The sequence below is a fragment of the Protomyctophum parallelum genome, assembly GCF_964188405.1.
Source record: "Protomyctophum parallelum genome assembly, chromosome: 17".
In the NCBI taxonomy this organism is placed as follows: domain Eukaryota; kingdom Metazoa; phylum Chordata; class Actinopteri; order Myctophiformes; family Myctophidae; genus Protomyctophum; species Protomyctophum parallelum.
In genome coordinates, this window is record NC_139719.1 from 19,631,171 (window position 1) to 19,656,601 (window position 25,431).

At 43.2% G+C, this 25,431-nt stretch overlaps 1 protein-coding gene across 2 annotated transcripts in view; it reads left to right on the top strand.

Moving 5' to 3' along the window:
• Positions 1-25,431, top strand: part of spata20 (spermatogenesis associated 20) — a 93,081-nt gene that overhangs the window by 28,236 nt on the left and 39,414 nt on the right. For both annotated transcript variants that reach the window (XM_083787286.1, XM_083787287.1), the window contains exons 12-13: positions 101-269; positions 13,811-14,019. In XM_083787286.1, the coding sequence (XP_083643412.1) occupies positions 101-269; positions 13,811-14,019 (378 nt within the window). The remainder of the gene's footprint in view (positions 1-100; positions 270-13,810; positions 14,020-25,431) is intronic.

Below are 25,431 nucleotides of genomic sequence, written 5' to 3' on the forward strand. Positions count from 1 at the left end.
GCTCTCTCTCTCTCACTCACACTGACACTCTCTCTGTGTCTCTCGCCCCTTTCCCCTCGCACCCCAAACCAAACCAAACCCCTCCCGGGCGGCGCTGCAGGTCTGATGTTGTCGGCCTACGCTCGCGCGGGCGCCGCGCTGGGGGACGAGGCCCTGCTGGAGAGAGCGGTTCAGGCCGCCCACTTCCTGAAGGAGCACCTGTGGGACGCGGAGCGTCAGACCCTCCTCCGGTCCTGCTACCGTGGAGACGAGATGGAGGTGGAGCAGATGTAAGTCGCATGGGTTAACCCAGAAAAATAGCAGATCTACAAGCTCGTAGGTCTGCTATTTTTGGAAAATCGTGAAAGTGTGGTGCAAATTTAGAATGTATTTTCTTTCAGAGCGTGCGTTTTAAACTCTTGTAGAATTGTCCTCGGGTCTAAATGGGTTAAAGTTCTCAGTCTCCATCAACCGATTCCAGTCTTTTTTATTCCATATAGAGGCAATCATCATGTGTTCTTTGTTTGCACAGCGAAAACATTGCTCTCAATGCGTCGTCGCGCATTGAGAGCTTGCAGATTGTCTATTTACAGTTATTATTTTAGACTCAATTGATGTGGTCAAACTAGCAAATTATGTTCTGAAGCATCTTCCATAAAATCTGTAATGGCCTCGGTCGGATATCTCATATGAAGGCCATTTCTTTCACCTGGTTGACAGCAGGGACAATATTACTAAAACATCATCATTTTACATGTTGATTGTTTAGGAATTGGCGCTAGTGTTTTGGGGCGGCTCCCTTCATGCTGTCGCAATAAAAAAAAACGCAATATTTTCTGTGTGGAGTTTGCATGTTCTCCCTGTGTCCCCTAGGGTAGATGCCCTCACAAAAACATGCCGTAATCCTGGTCTCTAAAACTACCTCCCCCTGGCCAGCCAGGGCGCCTGATGGAGGGGAAAGGAACTGGTCGGAATAACGTGTCCCTTCCACGCGCTACGTCCGGCCTGGGAAACTCCCCTCTGTCAGGTGAAAAGAAGCAGCTTGGACTCCTCATGCATAGAAGGAGGCATGAGGTCAGTCCGCTGCCCCCCCAGGTTGGCAGAGGAAGTGTAGCGCCCAGGATTACATTAGATAATGGCACTGGGTGAAAAGAAAACTGGGTTACAAAATCGTGGGATAAAGATTAAAAAAAAAAAAAAACGCACATTTAGGACCTGGTCATGCAAACATTTTCTGTCATGCGATTTTATTTTTGCTTTAATCTACGTGTAAGAGCAGACCACGAGAGACTACCGGTAGATTCTTTTTCGTCTGGATTAAAAAACAAACAAAAATATGTATAAGATTTAATGTAGTGGTGTGACTAAACCTTTTAACAGAGCTTGCATTGCCAGACAATTGGAGATCTCCGCCTGTACTTCTACATGTATGTTACTTGCTAGATTTGCGGCAAGAACAGCCACTTAAATAAGGCCCCATTTTACACTGGCAGACAAATCTAGCCTGAATCAGATCTGTGCCACATTGAGATTGAAATCCGATTGGTTTAAATGAGTCCAACTCAGATCTGATTCCGGCTGGATTTGGTTGCCAGTGCCTAAGAACAGTGTTGTTTTTGGCAGCAAATTTCAATTTTAGTTTTAGTCATAGTCTTTAGACTGAAACTTCATTTAGTTTTAGTCACATTTTAGTCACCTGGAAATGTCTCAGACTCTCAGTGTTAGTCTAGTTTTAGTCGACTAAATCTACAGGTGATTTAGTTTTGGTGGGCCTTGATGCCGTCGTAATTTTTTTACACTTGCTGAAAATTGTGAACTTGTAGATCAGCTATTTTCAGCATGCAACCAAGAGTAAAATGACTTGTAGTGGATCCCTTCCTAACATTTTAGTCTAGTTTTTATTTGTCGACAAAATTGTCAGTATATTTAGTCTTAGTTTTAGTCATCATAGCTTAGTTTTCATTTAGTTTCCATTCGTTTTTGTCAGTGGAAAAAGGTAGTCGACGAACATTTTTGTATTAGTTTTAGTCGACGAAAACAACACTGCCTAACAAACATACTTTGGAAACCGCTCATGTCACCACCCCGATACGATTGATTGCTCAATGACAAACGCTGGGAGTGTTTACTATAGCGGGTTTTTCATGTACTTCAAATACCGCAAAGGTAATAAAGCAATCTAGGCAGCGTAGAATATTTGATTAAATATAGCGGGGAATGCGGGTTATGCCCGGCAACGTGTTAATGGCCTGGTTGTGTTTCCTTTCCACGACTAGCGCTCTGTCCCAGTTATAGTTGAGTGCAAAACTTCCACCGAATCAGCAGTAAAATATTCCCGGGAAGTCCCACAACAACACACATGATGATGAAACATGGCTCAAACAAACACGCTCGAACCTAAACACACTGGCCTTGTTTCCGCGGACCCCCCCCCCTCTCTCATTCATACATACAGTACATACGTACATGTCAGATTCATGATGGTGTCGGCAGTGGGAATGCTTACCGAGGCCTTTTCTTTAACCCGTTCTGACCTTAGATCAGATTCATACGAGGTTTCCACTGGACACACACTGGTCTGATTAACCCATTCTGACCTGAGATCAGATTCTCAAAATGTCAGTCGCTCTTCGATTTTTCAAAAATAGCAGACCTACAAGCTCGTAGCGCGCCACTCGGTGGCGCGCTACGAGCTTGTAGGTCTGCTATTTTTCAATAGCTAAAGCATGACATGATGCTAACACCAAAAATGGATTCCCGCCCAGAATGGGTTAATCCCAGGGCCTGGTTCCCGGCGTGGGTGAATCACTCTTGTCGTGCCAGGCACATAATATGGGCCACCGCTCATGGCTAAATTACCAGGAGGAATGGTTGGTGCCGCGACTATCTGGGCTAATGGAGCCGGTGCCATATGGATTTTCTATGCCGTGGCTGCCAGTGCTTGTTTTGACAGCGGGGAGGTGAAGGGGGTAAAGCCCTCAGACGTGGAGCTTTTAAGGCCCCCAGACAGGGGAACGTTGGGAGCACTGATGAGGAGGACGGGCGATGACAGGCGATGCAGACCGTGACAAACGCAGGCCGCATGCCAATAGAGCTTTGATGGAAGGAATATAGAGAGAGGATGGTCAATATTGACTCAGAAATACAGACTGCCTTTTCTGTGTGGAGTTTGCATGTTCTCCTATAGGCCTAGGGTCGGCGGCCAAACACATTTCTACAATTCTAGGGGTCCTTGACGTTAAATAGTTTGAGAACCACTGACATAGAAACATAGGGTTTTTCAGAAAACTGTCAGGATTTAGAAGAAATAATTTGTAGAACCGTTCCCAGGGTCAAAATGGGTTATCCCATTTTGGGCGGGAACCCCTTTTGGTGTTTTAAACATTATGTTATAATTTAGCTATTGAAAAATAGCAGATCTACAAGCTCATAGGTAGCGCATCACCAAGTGGCGCGCTACGAGCTCAATGTGCCTCAAATCTTTCAGAAAATCGTAATGATTTAGAAGATTTATTTTTTTAATTTCGACGTCAACATCTGTCTGCTGCCTACGTACAGTATACCGTACAGTATACCCCAGAGAATGAATAGCCTTATGCATATGCATGCAAACCCGGAAATACACATGCATCCAATGCATTAGCCTATTTCTTGGCAATGGCAATTTGCATGAGGAACATGAAGTATACAGAAAATGGGTTGAAGTCAACTGTTAGTGTGAAGTGTTCTCGCTCTGAATTAGGCGTGCGTGTGTGCGTGCGTGCGTGCGTGTGTGTGTGCGTGCGTAAAATCAAGGCCCAGAGCATTCAGTGTCACACAATAGAGCGTCACAGTCCCGCCCCTTTCAGAACGACCCAGGAAAATATTTCCCCATAGGATTTTCAAAAAGTATTTATTTAAAGACTCATACAAAGGCAACTCTTGTTGTGTCAAATCATGACAATAAACAATGTTTTGGGCAGATCCAATAATGATAAAGAATAATAAAAGGGCTGCTGGGTACAACACAGAGAGATTCAACAAACACGCACATCAATAATGGATCAAAATAAAGTCAAACTAAAGAAATGAAGAAATTAGAAAATCCGCACATTTACGTTTAAGATGATATTTTGGGAGCATTAATTGGTGTGCAGATTTTTTTCATTTCTTCAGCGATGTTTCTTCATATATTAAATTCTCGGCCCAACGCATCACATTTTGATTTTAGTTTTTGTCACATAGTCTCTTGAATAGTTTTCATTTAGTTTCAGTCACATTTTAGTCACCTGGAAATGTCTTAGTGTTAGTCTTAGTTTTAGTCGACTAAATATAGGATTTTAGTCGACTAAATCTACAGTTGATTTAGTCGACTAAAATGTATTTTGGCGGGCCTTGATGCCGTTGTAATGACTGTTTTTACACTTAAGAAAATTGCAGATCTACAAGCTCACAGGCGTCGAGTTGTGAGCTTGTAGATCTGCTATGTTCAACCAAGTGTAAAATTACTTGTACTGGATCTCTCGTCCACTAGTCCCTTCCTAGCATTTTAGTCTAGTTTTTATTGGTTGACGAAATTGTCAGTATATTTAGTCTTGGTTTTAAGTCATCATAGCTTATAGTCTTCATTTAGTTTCCAATTAATTTCGTCAGTGGAAAAAGGTTATAGTCAACGAACATTTTTCGTCTTAGTTTTAGTCGACGAAAACAACCCTGGGCCATGGACGTATAGGCGGCGCTTCTGCACGGTACACATGCTGTACGTCTGTACGGTTATATGAACTGAACACACGGTTCAGCACAAACTGAACTGTGTGTGCGTGGCGTGCGCTCACGACTTGTTACCGTCCCAATTGTCATAATGTTCATTTCAGGTGTGTGACATTTTACTTCTGGTTTACCTGCAGACTCCCACGGGCAAGCGTCTAATTTATCTTTTAGGTCTTCTAGCTAAAAGAAGTTAGGGAACCACTGATTTTAAAATCATTTCATATAAGCGCTGTGGTACAAAAATAAACAAGCTGTCCCGGCGTTATTGTCGGGGAGGTGTCTCTGTATCGTTTGCGACAGTCAGTCGCTCATGATACAGTCTGATTCTAGCGGAAATGTAACTAATTCAGTAGCAGTAACAATAGCGTTTTCTCTCAGTCAGTTGATTCTTCATATCCATACGAGTGAAACGGACCGGGATAACATGTTTATTTTTCAAACACAGTTATTATATGAGGCAATCTAAAATCCCCCCTATGGGGATCACAATGCAAATAAAAAGTACATGACCCCGTGGATTTGCGCCCTCCACTGATATTGACGTCAGACTTCGGTGCTCTATACCATTACTGCAGTCCAAGCCATCTTCGTCGATGCGTATATCGCGCAGATATTGCATGTGAATATCGGTGAAAACTTCCAGAAATGTTCCCGGAAATAGCTTGTAGAGACGCAGCAAGTTTATTTGCTGAGCACATTTCAACATCATGGCAACTCCAAGTGATTAACAAAAAAAACATTCAGTAAGACATCTAAACACTTAATAAACATCATAAAAGGGCATTTAAAAAAAAACCAAATACAACACATCTAAAGAAGTAGAAATAAAACGGAAAAGCACGAGTAAAGTTACAGCGCAGAAGAATGATTTTAAAAAAAGAAAACAAAGGGGAAAGAGCACTTCATTTAACTGAAAGTCTAGACGTTGACCCAAATTGCGGGTCTTTTTGATTAATTTTTTAGTTTTTTGCAGTTGAAAGTGAATTGACAAGTAGGAGATTAAAGCAATACGCCTCGAGAGGCCATGGTTTTGCATGGGATTTCAGAACAGATAAGAGGCGTAGTGAGGCGGGCGGAGTGCCTCCTCCGACCCTCTTAGCTGTTCTAAAATCATGGTAAAACCATGGCCTCTTGAGGCTCATTGCCTCGTAACCATAAAATAAATGGTTACGCAAAAAAAAACATCTGCAAAGAAAGCAGTCCTTGTGACTGCCTGCATAAACCAGTGGTTCCCGAAATGGAACCGGTCCATTTGTTTCCATTAGTACACTGTCAGAGTTAAATTAACGTTGATTTTACAATATACAGTACATTGCGGTCCCAGAGATAGAAATGTCATTAAATAAGAGACCGTAGCCTAATTCCGGTCAAATGGCTATAGAGCCATAAAGATCTTCTCTTATGGGGTTCTTTGGCATATATTTTCAAATGGGGGGGTCTGCAGGCTAATGAGTATCATTTTGAGGGTCCTTAACCCATTCTGACCTGAGATCAGATTCTAAAAATGTTTTCTACATCCTGACAGTTTTCTGAAAAAGCTCTGTTTCTATGCCAGTCGTTCTTCGATTTTACAAAAATAGCAGACCTACAAGCTCGTAGCGCGCCACTCGGTGGCGCGCTATGAGCTTGTAGATCTGCTATTTTTCAATAGCTAAAGCATAACATAATGCTAACACCAAAAGGGGTTCCCGCATAGAATGGGTTGTGAGCTCCATCGGCTATTTTCAGCAAGTGTAAAAACAGTCATTACGACGGCATCAAGGCCCACCCAAAATACATTTCAGTCGACCAAATGAACTGTAGATTTAGTCGACTAAAATCCTATGATATCTAGTCGACTGAAACTAGACTAACACTAAAACATTCCAGGTGGCTGGAAAAATGTGACTAAAACTTAAATGAAAACTATTCAAACTAAAATGACTAAAACTAAGAATCGAAATCGTAAATTAATCCACAAAACTAACGCTATTTGTATTGTTGACCTATTTCTAAAATATTATATTTTTACCCCTCTATCACACAGAACCATGTTTTTTGTGTCCATATCACTACGCCCAAAAAATAGTTCCATGTGATGGAGGGGTCAAAGTTGAACGAAAGTCGCGCTACTATTTTAGAAATAGGTTAACAATACAAATTACGTTCGTTTTGTGGATTGATTTACTTTTACTTCCCCCACAAAATTACAGAACTACTTAATATTCACCAAAACCAGACCACGGGACTCGGGGCAATCAATGAATACAGTTGCAACCACTATATTAATGGCAAGTATTTCATACAGCTTAAGTAAAAAAAAAAATCAGGAACTATCCCTTTAACGGTAATCCATGCAACGGTGCAGTGAACATGGTAAACAAGATGTCTGGTGCAGTGTGACTCTGACGCATGCGGCTCCCAGGCGTGTGTTTATCGAGCATTGCAATTGCACAGGGCCTCGGCCCCCGATCTTAATCGTGGACCAAAAACGATCAGTTTTTTAGAAGGAACATTAAACGTGTGCACGCAACAGCACTTATAGGACAACAAGGACATTTATAATACGGTATATACATACAGCAAGGGTGCGTTGTGAATAAGCAGCTTATTATTGTGTCCGAGAAGTGTTGAAGAGCTGAATTCCTCCACTTGTCCCCCCCAGGGGGGCAGTAAACAACCACAATGTCTCCTGATTAATGAGTTCAGCAGGGAGATCTCCTTCTTCACTTTTTCTAACCCTCTCTGTGTGTCTCCCTCTCGCTTCCTCTCTCTCTCTCTCTCTCTCTCTCTCTCTCTCTCTCTCTCTCTCTCTCTCTCTCTCTCTCTCTCTCTCTCGCTGCGTGTGACATTGACCAGCAGCGCAATTAATGCAGGCGAAAACACATCCAATGACTCCGTATAACGTGTACACAAAAAAAGGTCACAGCCTTGCCCGTAACGATGATTGGAGTCCATGTTGTTGCATGTGACCTACATCGTCCCCAAAGGGCTTTCCGCCCTTCAATAATAATCAAGGCAGGCCATTAAAGCACCCGGCCGTGTCTAAGAATACTTACAATAGGAGATTCAATGATTTTTTTACCCTGGCCTTTTGGCACGGCCAATTAACCCATTCTGAGCGGGAGCTGTTTTTAAAAGCATTATGTTATACTTCAGCTGTTGGGGAAAAACAGCAGATCTACAAGCTCGTAGCGCTACGAGCTTGTAGGCCTGCTATTTTTTTTTTAATCGTGAAAATGTGGCGCTGATCTTTCAGAGCAAACGTTTTTTTAACTCAAATCTTTGCTTCTGGGATGGGTCCGTGGAACGATATATCTTCTGATGGAGGTCGGCGGGCCAATTGCATATATTTTTGGGGTTCTTCGAGAACGACTGACATAGAAACATGGGGTTTTTCAGAAAACTGTCAGGATTCATAGAAGGCATTTTGTAGACTCGTCCTGGGGTCTAAATGGGTTAACTACATATATTCTTCATTGAGCGGGGTCTCCCAGGTACAGTAGTACAGTATACTACTTTTTTGTTGTTCCGATGCCGATACTGGTATCGGTTACTCGGGCCGATACCACCCCTCAAGTACTACTCGGTACTCTGAACCGGGCCCGATACTTTGACCAGTACTCTGAACCGGGCCCGATACTTTGACCCGACTACCAAAAACATCCAAATGACACTACTAGGCTGAACGAATATACAACGGGAGCAAGTCTGACCCACGACACTGCAGCAAATCGCCCAAAAACAGCCGATCTACAGGCATATAAATGACAACTGACGAGTGTAGATCGGAGGAGACCCATCTGCATCTATGAGAAGAAGGGGGTGAAATAAGTGGTTGCTCAACAAAAATAAAGTACTCGTATCGGTACTTGGTATCGGCGAGTACTAAAAATGTAGTACTTGTGGAAATGTAGGAAAAAAAATTGTTTCGCGACAACTCTAATCATTTTGGAAATATTAAAATGCACAAGATTGTATCAGCCGATCGTGAGAGTAAAAAAAGTATTGGTGATCGGGATCGGTCGCAAGAAACCTGACCGGAGCGATAATAGCCCGAACCACAAGAGCTCACAGCAGCCTATTTTTTGGTCTAATTTCCACCTGTAATGACATGCCCTGCAGGGCATACAGTATAGCCTACAGTATAGGGGCACTATAGGGTGGACCGTGTGGTTATTAAGGCAAGTGAGTGAAAGGGGAAACCAGACACGTATTTCAGCGCGTGTGTCTTCTGAGACCTCTTCTAAGTCCTCTTCAGACCCACTGATACAGGCTTGTCAGCTCGGGGACTATACAGTCACCTTACACGGATGACATACTGCTGTGTGAGTTGTGAGCATGTATTATCTGCAAGCAAGGTTATGGTTCAACCAGAGGGTGGGTGTGTGTGTGTCTGTGTGTGTGTGTGTGTGTGTGTGTGTGTGTGTGCATATGCGTTGCACTTGTGTGTGTGTGCGTGCACGCGTGTTTGCGTGTATATATGCAGCGGAAGTAGGCAGCATGTGACTCAGCGAATCCAAATCCATCCGTCGGATGATCGCCGATTATTTTTGGGGTTGGTCTGGTGGTCACGCTGTTTGCATGACTCAGACCCCTCGTCTGGGGGGACTATAGGATGGATGGATGGATGTAGACATCGCTTCTCACCCTCCCTTATAACCCATTCTGACCTGAGATCAGATTCTAAAAAAAAATGTCTTCTACGTCCTGACAGTTTTCTGAAAAAGCTATGTTTCTACATGTATGTCAGTCGTTCTTCTATTTTTCCAAAAAATAGCAGACCTACAAGCTCGTAGCGCGCCACTCGGTGGCGCGCTACGAGCTTGTAGATCTGCTATTTTTTCAACAGCTAAAAGCATAGCATAATGCTAACACCAAAAAAACGGGTTCCCGGCCCCCAAAATGGGTTAACCTCTCAAAACCCCCCTCAGGCATTTCAAGCTCCTTCAGCCGCCCTTCCCCCCCCTCCTATCGCGTCCCCATCGGGGGGCCCTCTCTATCTCCCCCCCCCCCCCCCCTCCCAACACCAACACCACCACCACCCCTCTTGTCACAGTGCTATCTGTCCTCCTGTCACCGTGTGTCCCCTTGCACTCACCCAGCCTGAGAGAGAGAGAGAGAGAGAGAGAGAGAGAGAGATGGAAGTCTGATGTGTGGTGCATGGGAAACCTGGAGGGGTGAACTTTGAGGATACCAGTGTGCAGGGACTGGGATGGGGGGGGGCGACTGTGGTAGAGCAAGTCGTCCAATGATCCATGGGTCGGCGGTTCGAATCCCGGCTCCTCCTCTTGTCTCTACATGTCGAAGTGGCCTTTGGGCAAAGACACTGAACCCTACTTGCTCCGATGTGCTGCTTGGTAGGCTACCTTGCATGGCTTCCGCCGCAATCGGTGTATGAATGTGTGCGTGTGAATGGGGTGAATGTAATGCACAATCTATATGTAAAGCGCCTTGGATAAAGGTGCTATATAAATGCACCATTTACCATTTTATGGGGTTAATCTGATCTCAGGTCAGAACGGGATAAACGAGGGGTTGAAAAGCTCTGCTCTGGATGGAGATGTCAGTGGATAGTGGAGTGAGCGTAGGAGAGCAGCGGATTGGACGCTGACCGCTGCGGTCAAAGCCAAAGGACAACCATGAGTTGAGTTACGGGCTGTCACCATTATTACATTCTACTTGGCCATTAATTGTCACTCAAATAATTCAGATTAGTGATTTAATTGGGTTTCTGTCATTATTAATAAAACAATCACACCCGTGTGAACTGAGTGGTGCAACTCCCCTCTCTCTCTCCCCCCCCCCCCCTCCCCCCCCCCCCTCTCTCTCTCTCTCTCTCTCTCATTAGCAGGCAACAGTGCAGCACTGTCTCTCTCTGTTTCTGGCACAACAGCGCCCCTACTGGTACTCATTATACTGGTGCTCATTAACCAACACATAGGTGAACATGGACATTGCTGTTGCACCACTCCAAAATAACATTTCTGGTTGGCTTTTATCTTTCATAAACGAAAGGTACACACATGGGTCAGATATGTCAAATATAACTTATTCAATTACTTTATGTACTTGAAATAAAATAAACATTAATAGCGGTAACAGCCAATCTACAAGCTCAAAACTCACTGGAGGTGCGTTTTGAGCTTCACTATTTTAGATTTTTCTTTAGATAAATATATGAACATTTTGAACATGGTAACGATTATGACGACGATTATGCACAGGACAGGTGTGCACCAGAGAGGGGGGGTGGGGTTGTGGGGGGGGGGGGGGGGGGGGGGCAGTGGATGAGCGGTAGAGTGGCTGAATGTGTTCCCAGTTCGATCCCGGGGGGCTCCCCCCCCAGAGCTAGTGTCGAAGTGTGCTTGAGCAAAGACTCTGAACGCCCTAATTGCTCCCGATGAGCAGCTTGGCGCCTTGCATGGTTTCCTCTGCCGTGCGTGCGTGCGTGCGTGCGTGTGTGCGTGCGTGCGTGCGTGCATGCTCGCAATCTATGTAAAGCGCTTTGGATAAAAATAAGCCCTGTACAAATGCACCATTTTACCATTTAGAGTGAGCACAGCAGTCTGGTGCGGAGCAGGGCGAGAAAGAATGCTATGATGCTATGATGAAACGGAGGGGTCTTATTTATTGAATTACCGCGCCGCTTCGCTTGAAATGTCAAAGGTGCGTGCGTGTGTGCACAGGAGTGCCCCCAGGGGTGGTTTTTTTCTGCATGTATGGATATAGGTTTCCGGTGGCGGCTTTTATTTCCATTATGGTCAAAGAATTGGCAAGGAACAATCTCACTGGGATATAATGGACGGTATAAAAGACATTTTGAAGCAAGTCCAAGGTTTTATTACACTGTATAGCCATTATATAAAAGTCCCTTCCCCCGTTCCTCTCCGGTCCAGCACATCGATCCGTAGCTCACTTTAACAAGTTCTGACCTGAGATCAGATTATAAAAAAATGTCTTCTATACATCCTGACAGTTCTCTGAAAAAAGCTATGTGTCAGTCGTTCTACGCTAAAGCGTAGCATGATGCTAACACCGAAAGGGGTTCTCCCGTCCAGAATGGGTTAACAAGTTCACTCGGAGCAGCAGATAAAACACAAGACACTCTTGCCTATAAACGGCTGCTTGAGCCGTAACAATGTTTGGAAAGTTGATGACGACAACAGAAGTGTATAGCTGGACAACGACGTCTATATACTGTCCGTCTCTCCGGGCGATAAAACGATGATCTACCATTGAGTTCTACATCAAAACGGTCTTATAACCCATTCTGGATGCGGGGAACGGCTTTTTGGTGTTTTAAGCATTATGTTATACTATAGCTATTGAAAAATAGCAGATCTACAAGCTGGTGTGGCGCAAATCTTTGAATATATATTCTTTCAGAGCGTTTTTTAACTCAAATCTTTGCTTCTGGGGGGGGGGGGGGGGGGGGGGTCCCTGGATCAACATATTTTCAGATGGGGGGTCGGCGGCCAGTTACAGATAATTCCGGGGGTCCTTGACATGAAAAAGGTTGAGCACCGCTGACATAGAAACATAGATTTTTTCAGAAAGGATTTAGAAGACATTTATAGAATCGTCCTCGGATCTAAATGGGTTAATTTTACTTCTCTGTCGTGCACCCGGGCCTGTCACTCTCGGGTGCATATCTTTGGTCCGACAAGCAATAGTCCCTAAAGTCCCCCTAACCTAATCCTAATCGCATGCGGAATGGGTGAGTCTTAACCTGCTATTTTCTAAATGAACATTTGAAGGTTTTCAGAAAAAGTCAGGATTTAGAAGGCGGTCTCAGCCACATATAATGTCGGTTAAGACGGGCGAGTCTTAACCGGCCACGCATGTGTCTTAATCTATCAAGTCCTGAGACCAGATTCTACAAAATGTCTTCTAAATCCTGACAGTTTTCTGAAAAACCCTATGTTTCTATGACAGTGGTTCTCAAACTATTTCATGTCGAGCACCCCAAAAATATATGGTATGTAATTGGCCCACATCTGAAAATATGTTGTTTCAGGGACCTCCCGGAAGCAAAGAGTTGAGTTAAAATGTTCGCTGTGAAAGAAAAGACTGTTTAAAGTTTTGCACATGTTTTCACGATTAAAAAGAAATAGCAGATCTACGAGCTCGTATGAGCTTGTAGATCTGCTATTTTCCAACAGCTATAGTAAGTTTCAAATAGTGGTTAAAGTGGTTAAAAGCCACGGCAAGACAGATCTACTGTGCTCCTCCTCGGGGTAAACGGGTTAACCGGGCCACATCCCCTTTTGGTGTCAGCATTATGCTACGCTTTAGCTATTGAAAAATAGCTTTTTTTATCGAAGAACGACTGACACAGCTTTTTAAGAAAACTGTCAGGATGTATAGAAGACATTCTTTAGAATCTGATCTCAGGTCAGAATGGGTTATCCTTCAGACCAGGGGTGGGCCACTATATTTCCACGCTCACTCCCTAGGGCCATATATTACTGTCGTAGCAAAAATAGCTGATCTACAAGCTATCTACAAAGTTTGCTATATTCAAATTGAAATCTAGAATTTTTGCTATTTTTGAATTGAAATCCTGAAAATTTACATTTGTATGTAATTTCAAATGCCTTTAAAGGTATATTCAGTGATTTCACTTAATTCAAATATCACTTATTTTTTTGTTTTGTTGTGATAATCCTCCCTACTATAGAGTGTGCTGGCCATATAAGGAGTTCCTCCCTGTCCCCAGTTAACCCCTGGGGGTCAAAAAACCTTAGGTTTCGTTTTTGACTCTCTATCCCGATTGGACGAAAGGCTGGGTCCCACAGCCAAAAACGAAACCTAAGGTTTTTTGAGTGAAATCACTGAATATACCTTTAATTATACTTGTGTTGAAGCAATGAGCTACTAATTTAGACGGAAGTAATAAAAGCGGGTCATGTTTGCATGTTGTGGAATAGTAACAGCTGAAACCAATATTATATCAGTATTCTGACATTAACCTGAGGGCCAAGTTAAGCCGCCAGTTGCCCACCCCTGCGTCAGACTAATGTATGCCCCCCCACTCGCCCCCCCCCCCCCCCCCCCCATCCCCCTCTCTCTCTCTCTTTCTCTGTGTCCGTCCCATAAGATGTCCTCCCATCCCGGGCTTCCTGGACGACTATGCGTGCGTGGTGCGCGGCCTGCTGGACCTCTACGAGGCCACGCTGGAGGCCGAGTGGCTGCGCTGGGCCGAGGAGCTGCAGCTCCGCCAGGACGCCCTGCTGTGGGACGCCGAGGGAGGGGGCTACTACGCCTCGGACCCCGCCGACGCCGCCATACTGCTGCGGCTGAAACAGGGTATGAGCGATATACTGTAGTATAGTGGCAAAACGTCCTCTTCTTTTAAAGGAGGTCCTGGGTTCCATTCCCGCTCGGGACGCTGTGGGTGCTCGTGGCGTGTTTCCTCCAAATACAGATAATTCTGGGGGTCCTTGACATGAAAAACGTTGAGCACCACTGACATTGAAACATATAGTTTTTTTTAGAAAACTGTTTCTAAAGTACTTTATAAGTAAAGGAAATTAAAATACTTTTATGAATGTTAAAATAAACAAGCAAATCTAGGAAATTCCAGCAATAAAATGATAAAAACGAGTACGAAGTAGTGAAAATAGCCGATCTACAAGCTTGCAGATCTGCCATATTCACTAGTTTCGGTCCCAGACAAACGTCTAAATCTCAAATTGTGGGTCTTGACCTCAAACATATGGGAACCACGTGGTCGGAGGATACGTCATACAACTAAGAGGTTAGTGAGGGACTCATGGAGAAGAGAGAACATTGTGTTGCCGAAATCAACTGAAGATTTAGTCGACCTATGATATTTTAGTCGACTAAAACTAGACTAAAACTCACACTTTTCAGATTGCTAAAAATATGACCAAAACTAAATGAAAATGTTCTCCAAAACACTATGACTTTGATTGATTGAATAGTTTATTAGACAGACATTTTAAAAATGGCAACAGAGTACAGTCAAACACAGTCCACATAATAAAAATATTATTATTATTATTATTATTATTACTATAACTACATTGAAATGTTACCGTCAAAATGAACACTGGATTGTCCCATTCTGGGGCGGGAACCCCTTTTGGTGTTAGCATTATGTTATGCTTTAGCTATTGAAAAATAGCAGATCTACAAGCTCTACAGAGCTTTTTGAAAAATCGAAGAACGACTGACATAGAAACATAGCCTTTTTCAGAATACCGTCAGGATGTAGAAGACTTTTTTTTAGAATCTGATCTCAGGTCAAAATGGGTCATACATAGATGGATAGGATAGAAGGAAGAATGGGGAAGGATGGAAGAATGGAGAGCAAACGCACAGCATCTCGCTGTGCGTCCTTCCATTCTCCCCAGTTGTCCACGCATCCATCCATTCATCATCCATCCATCCATCCATTCTTCCATGAGGGAGTGACGGATGAAGCAGGCTGAGGCCAGGGTGATGATGATGAGAGCTATAAGGGAAGGAGGAGCGGCCTTGATGAATGGACAGACGGGTACAGAGGGCAACCCTGATGGACGCCACGAGAGGGAAGGGAACGACCCATGGAGATATGGTGTTCTGTACCATATATACATGGAGATATGGTGTTCTGTACCATATATACATGGAGATATGGTGTTCTGTACCATATATACATGGAGATATGGTGTTCTGTACCATATATACATGGAGATATGGTGTTCTGTACCATATATACATGGAGATATGGTGTTCTGTACCATAATATATACATGGAGATATGGTGTACTGTACCATATATACATGGAGATATGGTGTTCTGTACCATATATACATGGAGATATGGTGTTCTGTACCATATATACATGGAGATATGGTGTACTGTACCATATATACATGGAGATATGGTGTTCTGTACCATATATACATGGAGATATGGTGTACTGTACCATATATACATGGAGATATGGTGTTCTGTACCATATATACATGGAGATATGGTGTACTGTACCATATATACATGGAGATATGGTGTTCTGTACCATATATACATGGAGATATGGTGTTCTGTACCATATATACATGGATATATGGTGTACTGTACCATATATACATGGAGATATGGTGTTCTGTACCATATATACATGGAGATATGGTGTTCTGTACCATATATACATGGAGATATGGTGTTCTGTACCATATATACATGGATATATGGTGTACTGTACCATATATACATGGAGATATGGTGTTCTGTACCATATATACATGGAGATATGGTGTACTGTACCATATATACATGGAGATATGGTGTTCTGTACCATATATACATGGAGATATGGTGTTCTGTACCATATATACATGGAGATATGGTGTACTGTACCATATATACATGGAGATATGGTGTTCTGTACCATATATACATGGAGATATGGTGTTCTGTACCATATATACATGGAGATATGGTGTACTGTACCACTAGCATACAATAAGGTCAGACCAAAGAGGTCCCTTTGTCCACCAGTGGACTTTGAGGCTTAACCCATTCTGACTTGAGATCAGATTCTACAAAATGTCTTCTACATCCTGACTATATACATACTAAAAGCTATGTTTCTATGTCAGTCGTTCTTCGATTTTTCCAGAGCTTGTAGATCTGCTATTTTTCAACAGCTAAAGCATGACGTGATGCTAACACCAAAAGTGGTTCCCGCCCATAGACTGTATTCCCGCCCCACAATGGGTTAAATCAGGAGTTGTATAGTAGCCACGGTGGTAATCTATAGACGGTGGATATTGCTCTTTTCTCCATGTCTTTATGTATGTTAAAGGTATATTCAGTGATTTCACTTAATTCAAATATCACTTATTCTTTTGTTTTGTTGTGATAATCCTCCCTACTATAGAGTGTGCTGGCCATATAAGGAGTTCCTCCCTGTCCCCAGTTAACCCCTGGGGGTCAAAAAACCTTAGGTTTCGTTTTTGACTCTCTATCCTGATTGGATGAAAGGCTGGGTCCCACAGCCAAAAACGAAACCTAAGGTTTTTTGAGTGAAATCACTGAATATACCTTTAAATTGTCTTAGTTCTTTTGTGTTATGTCAAATGTGTGTGTATATAATATATATGTGTTCTGCATACTTGGCTGCTGGGGTCGCCAGACACATTTCAGTGTGAACTGACAATAAAGTACTATATCATATCGTATATATATCGACGCGCGCGCGGAAAGGCGGAGGGTTGGGATGAACGGTCGGACGGACGGACGGATGGATGGATGGATGGATGGATGGATGGATGGATGGAAATGGGAGGCGGAGGGAGAGATGGCTGGATGGTGGGAGGAGGGGACGGATGGGGGGGGGGGGGGAGAGGGGCTTGAGAGATGGATGGTATAATGTGGATAGATGAAGGCACAGGAGGAACCCACCGTAAATATATATAGGACTCAAACTGAGTGAAAGATGGCCGGACGGGCGGACGGGGCAGAGAATAGGAGTGGGTGGGTGGGTGGAGAGGATAATGGACTGTGAGGCCTGCGATTGATTCCACCGTGCTGCTATTGTACAATAACAGCACGGTGTCGAGGAGGGTATGGTGTAGATATTGTATAGATAGATGTGTATAGATGCTATTGTAGGACCCTGCAGGCAGACTGAAGGAGAGGAGGGTATGGTGTAGATATTGTATAGATAGATGTGTATAGATGCTATTGTAGGACCCTGCAGGCAGACTGAAGGAGAGGAGGGTGTGGTGTAGATATTGTATAGATAGATGTGTATAGATGCTATTGTAGGACCCTGCAGGCAGACTGAAGGAGAGGAGGGTGTGGTGTAGATATTGTATAGATAGATGTGTATAGATGCTATTGTAGGACCCTGCAGGCAGACTGAAGGAGAGGAGGGTATGGTGTAGATATTGTATAGATAGATGTGTATAGATGCTATTGTAGGACCCTGCAGGCAGACTGAAGGAGAGGAGGGTGTGGTGTAGATATTGTATAGATCAGGGGTGCCCAGACTTTTTTGACTTGAGAGCTATACTTTCAAAATGACCAGCGCAACAACATCTACCCACCAACAAATATGATCTGAAAATAGTGTGAAGAACATGACAAACACACTTAGAATGGGAAATATATAGAGGGGGAATGGAAATACTTTTAGTATGTTTTTGTATGTAACTTTCTAATGCTACTGATATTTGTGCTCAACACTCTTTAAAACAAAGTAATCTGTTGTGGGTTAACAAATAACAGGCCATTTTTATGTCAATCAATCAAGTCACCTTAATTCAAGTGTCAGATGCCAACTTATGTATTTTATATATATAAATGATATATGTTTTAGGGCCATGACATGTGATCTACCTGCACAGCCTTTGTGATCTACTGGTAGATCGCGATCTACAGTGTACCTTTTTTTTTTAGCTTTTGAAAAATAGCAGATCTACAAGCTCGAGCTTGTAGGTCTGCTATTTTTTTTAAATCAAAGAACGACTGACCAGGCACCCCTGGTATAGATCGATGTGTATAGATGAACAAATGACGTCCAAAGCCCAGACCAAAGATTTTGCGGCGAGCGGTGGTGGGAAGTAACTTTTTTTTTAAGTAGTGTACTTAAGTACAATTTTTACTTTACTTGAGTATATGTCCAATTTTCAGTACTTTTTTCCTCGACTCCACTACGTTTCAGAGGCAAATGTTGTATTTTTACTTCACTGCAACTATTTGAGTTACTACTTTGTAGATTTTGATTATTATTACAAAACATAGCCTAATACGTTAACCACTTTCAGCCCTATATACATTTTTGGCCATTTGAAAATAGCCGATCTGCAAGCTCACAATGCGTCGTGATACGGACCTTTAACCCATTTTTGGGGGCGGGAACCCCTTTTGGTGTTAGCATTATGTTATGCTTTAGCCATTGAAAATTCAGGGTCCTGCTCGACAACACAGATCCTGGATCAGGCGTTGAGTTGAGTAGGGTGACAGGTCCTCACCAGTGGCGCTGGTCCTGGATCAGGCGTTGAGTGGTGTAGGGTGACAGGTCCTCACCAGTGGTGCTGGTCCTGGATCAGGCGTTGAGTGGAGTAGGGTGACAGGTCCTCACCAGTGGCGCTGGTCCTGGATCAGGCGTTGAGTGGTGTAGGGTGACAGGTCCTCACCAGTGGCGCTGGTCTGAGTCAGACCTTTGATCTGTGACCGTATCTGTTGGGACTCTGTCTGTCTGTCTGTCTGTCTGTCTGTCTGTCTGTCCATACAGTTATTTCTGTCTGTGTTTTTCAGCCTGCAAGACCTTTCTTTTCTTTTGTAATCCGTGCTACAGTTTTGGAGAGGTTTAGTGTTATCAGTTGCACATTCTGAATGTCAGCTAGGAGGAATCCTGCCGTTTTTTTGATCAGAGCATCAATAATAAAGTCAAGTCCTAATCTTTAAAGTGGCGGTGGCTAATAATATGCTGCAGATATTTAGTAGTGGATGTTAATAATATGATGGAGTGAGATAAAACACTCATGGAATCAGGGAAAGAATATCCAATAGTTGCTCTTGTCGTGTCGGCCATTGACAGACTAGAGTCGGTGGTTATTTAGTATTTACGGGACAATGCATATTAATGGACGTTACATAAAATGCAACGTAAATACACCGGATGTAGCAAAAAAATGCTCATGATTCTCATCCGCAGTCCCCCACACAAGGACAACACAAAACAAGCATTACGTACACATTAGGTGTGCACGCGCTGTCTAGGCCTTTGTGTCGGGGGTGCATGTTGAGGTCTGTGAGTGTGTTTATGGGAGCTGACATGTGAGGGGTGGTCTCTCATCTCGGTGCCATTCTGAACGGTGGCACCGGTGCCGGGTCCGGAGCCCCATTAGTGGAGCTACATGCGGACCAAATGTGTGTTCTGTCACTGGAAGACGGATTACCCCACCGCACACTGTCACTCTCCATATTTCAGCCGTGTGTGTGTGTGTGTGTGTGTGTGTGTGTGTGTGTGCGTGTGCGCGTTTTCGTGTGTGCATGTGCGGTACAATCCTCAGCGTGTAGAAAGACCCGTAGTCCATGTGAATTAACAAAATGGTTCAATTACCACTGGGAGGAATTTTGTGTGGTTTATTCTGCCTCTGTGTGTGTGTGTGTGTGTGTGTGTGTGTGTGTGTGTGTGTGTGTGTGTGTGCATGTGTGTGTGCGTGGGCACCGTTCTTCCATGTGGGTCAGTGAGTATCTTGTGTCATATACTCATCCACGTATGAGTGTACGTACATTACAATAATAATATTAATAATCTTTATTGTCCCGAAGGATATTTGTCTTCACAATCTGTTCAAAAACAACACAGGGCACATAACACCAAGACAATACAAAAAAACAAAACATGAGGTCCCCACTGTGTCCAGAACCATCCTATCGGCGGGGCAGTTTGTTTAACGCCGCGATGGCTAAAAACCTACAATGGCTTTCTTTCCGTTGGAAATGAAGCACGGAAGCGACTTATTTCCAAAGACCAGGCTACATGTGCATGACGTGTGATCGATAATACAGTGTGGCAAGTTAGAGAAAAAGAGGAACTAACCATGGATGCTCAACAGAGATAGCAAAACGTGATAATGATATAAAACTGAACTGCCCACAGCCCTCCTATGAGACACAGACCGAGTAGAAACCAATTGCGCCATTTTAACAGTGTGGCAAGTGTTGTTTTTTACGCTATTGATTTCTTAACATTCAGAACAATGAGATGTAGGTTGAAAATCACCAAAGTATCTCTCTAATGTGCCTTCATCATTCTTCCTGTATATGACAATATTTATATATGAATATATTGTTGTTTATTTCCTATATAAATACATATTCAGCTCTGATATTTATTTCAGACATGCTCTAGTAGTATGTGAAGAGTCTGCCTGTGCTATTAACACATTTTGGATGGTCAATATAAATAAATTCAGTTCTTCTCCTCTGGTGAAAAGCTGTGGGTTTGCACGATGGCAGGCTCTCAGTCAAATCTGGTCACATACGGTAGGATTACATAGAATATCTCTCTCTCCCTCTCTCTCTCTCGCATGTGCACGCGCACACACACACACATACACACACACACACACACACACACACACACACACACACACACAGGTGTCAGGGGATCGCTGAGAAGCAGACATGTAGCATGAGGTCACACGGGTCATGAGAAGAGCACCTCTGCGCTCCCATTGGACACTGATAGGAGATAAGCGACCGCCACTTAGCGGCGGGGGGGGGGGGGGGGGGGTGGGGGGGGAGTCATGAGGTCATCTGTTAATCAATGTCTCGCCACACGTATAATGTCTCGCTCGGCTGAGACAGACAGACAGACAGACAGACAGACAGACAGACAGACAGCCCGTTTGGGACCGCGGGAGAGTCCCACCCCCTCGAGTCTCTCGAGTAAGTCTCGCATAGCCATATGTATCGTCAGTGGCGTGCACAGATAGACACTAGGGGGTGCTAGAGCACCCCCTGCCCTTTTGGCAATTTTGCTCTTGTGTGTGGACCATGGTGCCATTGATCAAATCTTGATAAAAAACGCTTCTACTGTATTATTTAGGCCCCCCACAATCTGAAGCTATGTTTCTATGTCAGTGGTTCTTTGATAAAAATATAAATAGCAGACGTACAAGCTCGTAGCGCGCCACTCGGTGGCGCGCTACGAGCTTGTAGATCTGCTATTTTTCAATAGCTATAAAGCACCAAAATGGGTTCCCGCCCCAAACTGCGCTGCACAAGGTGCCCTTTCCACTTAAGCACCTGCCCCTCTAAATGTCTGTGCACGCCACTGCGTATCGTATACTTTTTAAGATTCTAGTTATTATACACACCGAGCCCTCCATGGCCATGAGGCACCTCCTTATCTCTCTGACCGTTATGTGCCCGCAGAAGGTCACTGAGATCCACATCACAGGCTTTGCTGGTTGTTATCCTCAGACAAAACGAATGACCAAAGGCGATCGAGCCTTTGCAGGTTTTGCCCCCCTAGGCTATGGAATGAGCTCCCACTCCACCTTATAAGAACTGTGGATTGTGGATAATTACTAATTACTTTATTAGTGATTTAGTTCTTGACTTGTTTTATTGACTATTGACTTATTTTAATGTTATTGTTGTTAAAGCACTTTGTGACTGTAATTGTCTGTGAAAGGTGCTCTATAAATAAACTTTACTTACTTACTTACTTACTTACTTGTGGCGACGCAAGACTGACTTCATGTTAGCTGTCTTTGTAGCAAAAAAAAAGAAAAAACACGTCAAGCTCACAGACATTTGATATTTTGTTGTGCACCTGTTGAATTGTACCTGCACTGTACCTCTTTTCTACAGTCTATTCTACACACAATAGCAGACCTACACAGTAGCGCTTGTAGGTCTGCTTTTTTTGAAAAATCGAAGAACGACTGACACAGAAACATAGCTTTTTCAGAAAACTGTCAGGATGTAGAAGACATTTTTTAGAATTTGATTTCAGGTCAAAATGGGTTAAACATGCTCCATGAAATGGTGTGAATCTCTGAACATGCACACGCAGGGTCCAACTCCAGCATCTTGTGGAGAATGAAAAAGCGCATGACTAAACTTTGGGGCGGTGGGTGGGTGCGTGGGTGGGTGGGGCGGGGTGTAAGTGACTTGTAACTTGTCATGTGTGCTCTTTTCAGCGTTGTCAGAAAACGGGCTCCCCCTCTGTGCACAGCACGCTCCTCTGTCATGGCGTGTTACAAACGGTCTTGTCACAAAGGCTATTGGGCGGTGCGGGTGGGCTGACTTGTGTTGGAGCATGAAATATAGCCAAAATGTGAAGTGCATTTTGTCACAGTGGCAACGAACGAACGTCGGGTTGTGGGTGAGCAGTGAAACGCTCCAAGGACAACAGCTGGTTGTTGACGGTGTTCAGAAGTTCATTCTGACCTGAGATCAGATTCTAAAAAATGTCTTCTTCATCCTGACAGTTTTCTGAAAAAGCTACGTTTCCATGTCAGTCGTTCTTCGATTTTTCAAAAATAGCAGACCTACAAGCTTGTAGATGAGCTTGTAGATCTGCTATTTTTCAATAGCTAAAGCATATCATATTGCTAACACCAAAAGGGGTTCCCGCCCCAAAATGGGTTAGAAGTTAGAACCACCGTCTGTAATGTCATCAATCTAAAAGTAAATGTACTAGTATCAATATCACACTGTAGAAATACTCCAAGTAAAAGTCTGGTTAAGATCACTCAAGTACTGTACCTGAGTGGTTACTTTACCCCATTGCTTTACTGTACTTTATGTGTTCATTTATACGAGACGATGTATATTATTAATGGACATTACATAAATTACGTAAATACACCGGATTTAGCAAAAAAAAGCTAATTCTCATCCGCAGTTCCGACATGAAACAAAACAAGCAAACAGTACCTTACAGTAGGAAACAAAGCATTAAAAACATACATACACAAGGAGAGTACAAAGGTGTAAAGTGCATCTATAATACCGGTATATAACTTTTTATAATTTAGCAGCGTTTCTTTTAAGGGCGAGCTATAAAGTAACCTGTTGCATAAGGTGCAGTATTTGCTTTCAACTAATACAGGATTCAAGTAATTGCAAATCAAAGTATGTCTGGGTTTTCCCAAGAGAAAATGTCACGTGAGCTTCTGATTTAAAACCCATTTTGGGCGGGAACCCCTTTTGGTGTTTTAAACATTATGTTATAATTTAGCCAATGAAAAATAGCAGACCTACAAGCTCATAGCGCGCCACCGAGTGGTGCGCTACGAGCTTGTAGGTCTGCAATTGTTTGAAAAACTTCCCTGGGAAGTAACAGAAGTCTGTGGGTGGACACTAGCCTGGCTAATAAGCCAGACTCAAATCACACTGTCGTGTGGTATTTGAGTCTGGAGAGGCTGTGCATGGATCTTGTTTCCCGGGGGGCGGGTTCAAACATTTTCTCTTTGACGCAATTGGTCAGAGCTACTGTCAGTCAAAGGTCTCAAGCATTGAAAGTCACTGTACCAAAGCCCGCCCATATTGCATACCGTGTCCCGATTGGCCGCCCCAGTTCTCTGGTGTAGGAAATGGGCGTACAATTGAGCCTGTCCAGACCGTAATCCGCCGGCAGGCAAAAAAGAATTTGCCCACGGCTGATTCGGTCTGGTTTATTAGCCTGGCACTGTCATGAAGTTTAATTTGTGTCCTTTTAATTTTTTGTCTAAAACCACACTAACCCATTCTGGGCGGGAACCCCTTTTGGTGTTTTAAGCATCATGTTATACTTAAGCTATTGAAAAATAGCTAAAGTAGCAGACATACAAGCTATGAGATTGTAGGTCTGCTATTTTTAAAAAATCGTGAAAATGTGGCGCAAACCTTTGGATATATATTCTTTTTTTTTGTTTAACTCATATCTTTGCTTCTGGAAGGTCCCTGTGAACAACATGTTTTCATGTTTTCAGATGGGGGGGGGGGGCAATTACATACTTTTGGGGTCCTTGACATGAAAATGTTTGAGAACGACTGACCTTCGGTTTCTGACCTTCGGTTTCAGAAAACCGAAGGCATTCATAGAATCGTCCTCTAAAGGGGTTGGATACGTATCGTCTAAATGTCTGGCTACTGCAAGACTATACAGTGAACCGAGCAGATGGCAATAAATGCAAAGAGACAGTGATGAAATATAATGCATTGCAGTCGAGCAGATTTTATCACCATACGCGCTGAGATTTAGTTTAGTGGAATCTTCCATGCGTTTATATATTTTTTTTTTAAGACGTGGTCCTGCAGGTGATTGGCTGATTTCACAGGCTGTGCACACAAACATGGAGTCTGAGATCCATATTGGAGCCATGCCTTTTTTCCAATGGCAGATTTAATGCATTTAATAAAAAATGCACTCACTTTGGTATATACGGGCAAGAACAATTTAAACTTTAACTCATTTAGGCCTGACGTCGAAATAAAAAAAAAGTCTTCTGAATCATAATAATAATAATAATAATAATAAAACTTTATTTGTATAGCACCTTTCATGACATGAAATGCAGCTCAAAGTGCTTTACAGAACAATGGAGAATAAAAGAAAAGCAAGGCAACGACAAAAAACAAGCAGTAATGCAATACAGTGAGGACATGAATAACAAAAAAAAAAAAAAAAAAAAAAAAAAAAAGATCAATTAAAAGAAATGTTGTAGAAGTGGGTCTTGAGCTGAGCTTTAAAAATGTCTACAGAGGCTGCCTGTCGAAGGTACAGTGGGAGCTTGTTCCATGCCGACGGCCCGTAGAAGCAAAAAGCTGCTTCCCCGTATTTTTTAGTTGCCATTTTTTTAGGCAAAGCGAGCAGGCCAGCAGTCCTCAGCGACCTTAGGGGGCGGTTTGGGACATATTTAGGCAGGCAGTCATGTAGGTAGGAAGGTGTGAGACCATTGAGAGCTTTATAGACAAGTAAAATTATTTTAAAATCAATCCTAAAAATGACATGACAATTTTCTGTTTCTATATCCGTGGTTCTCAATATTTCATGTCAAGGACCCGAAAAACTTTATGTAATATGCCGCCGACCCCCCATCTGAAAATATGTTGTTCCGGGGAACCTCCCAGAAGCAAAGATTTGAGTTAAAAATGTTCGTTCTGAAATAATATATATTCAAAGATTTACACCACATTTTCACGATAAAAAGCTTGTAGATCTGCTATTTTTCAATAGCTAAAGTATAACGGAA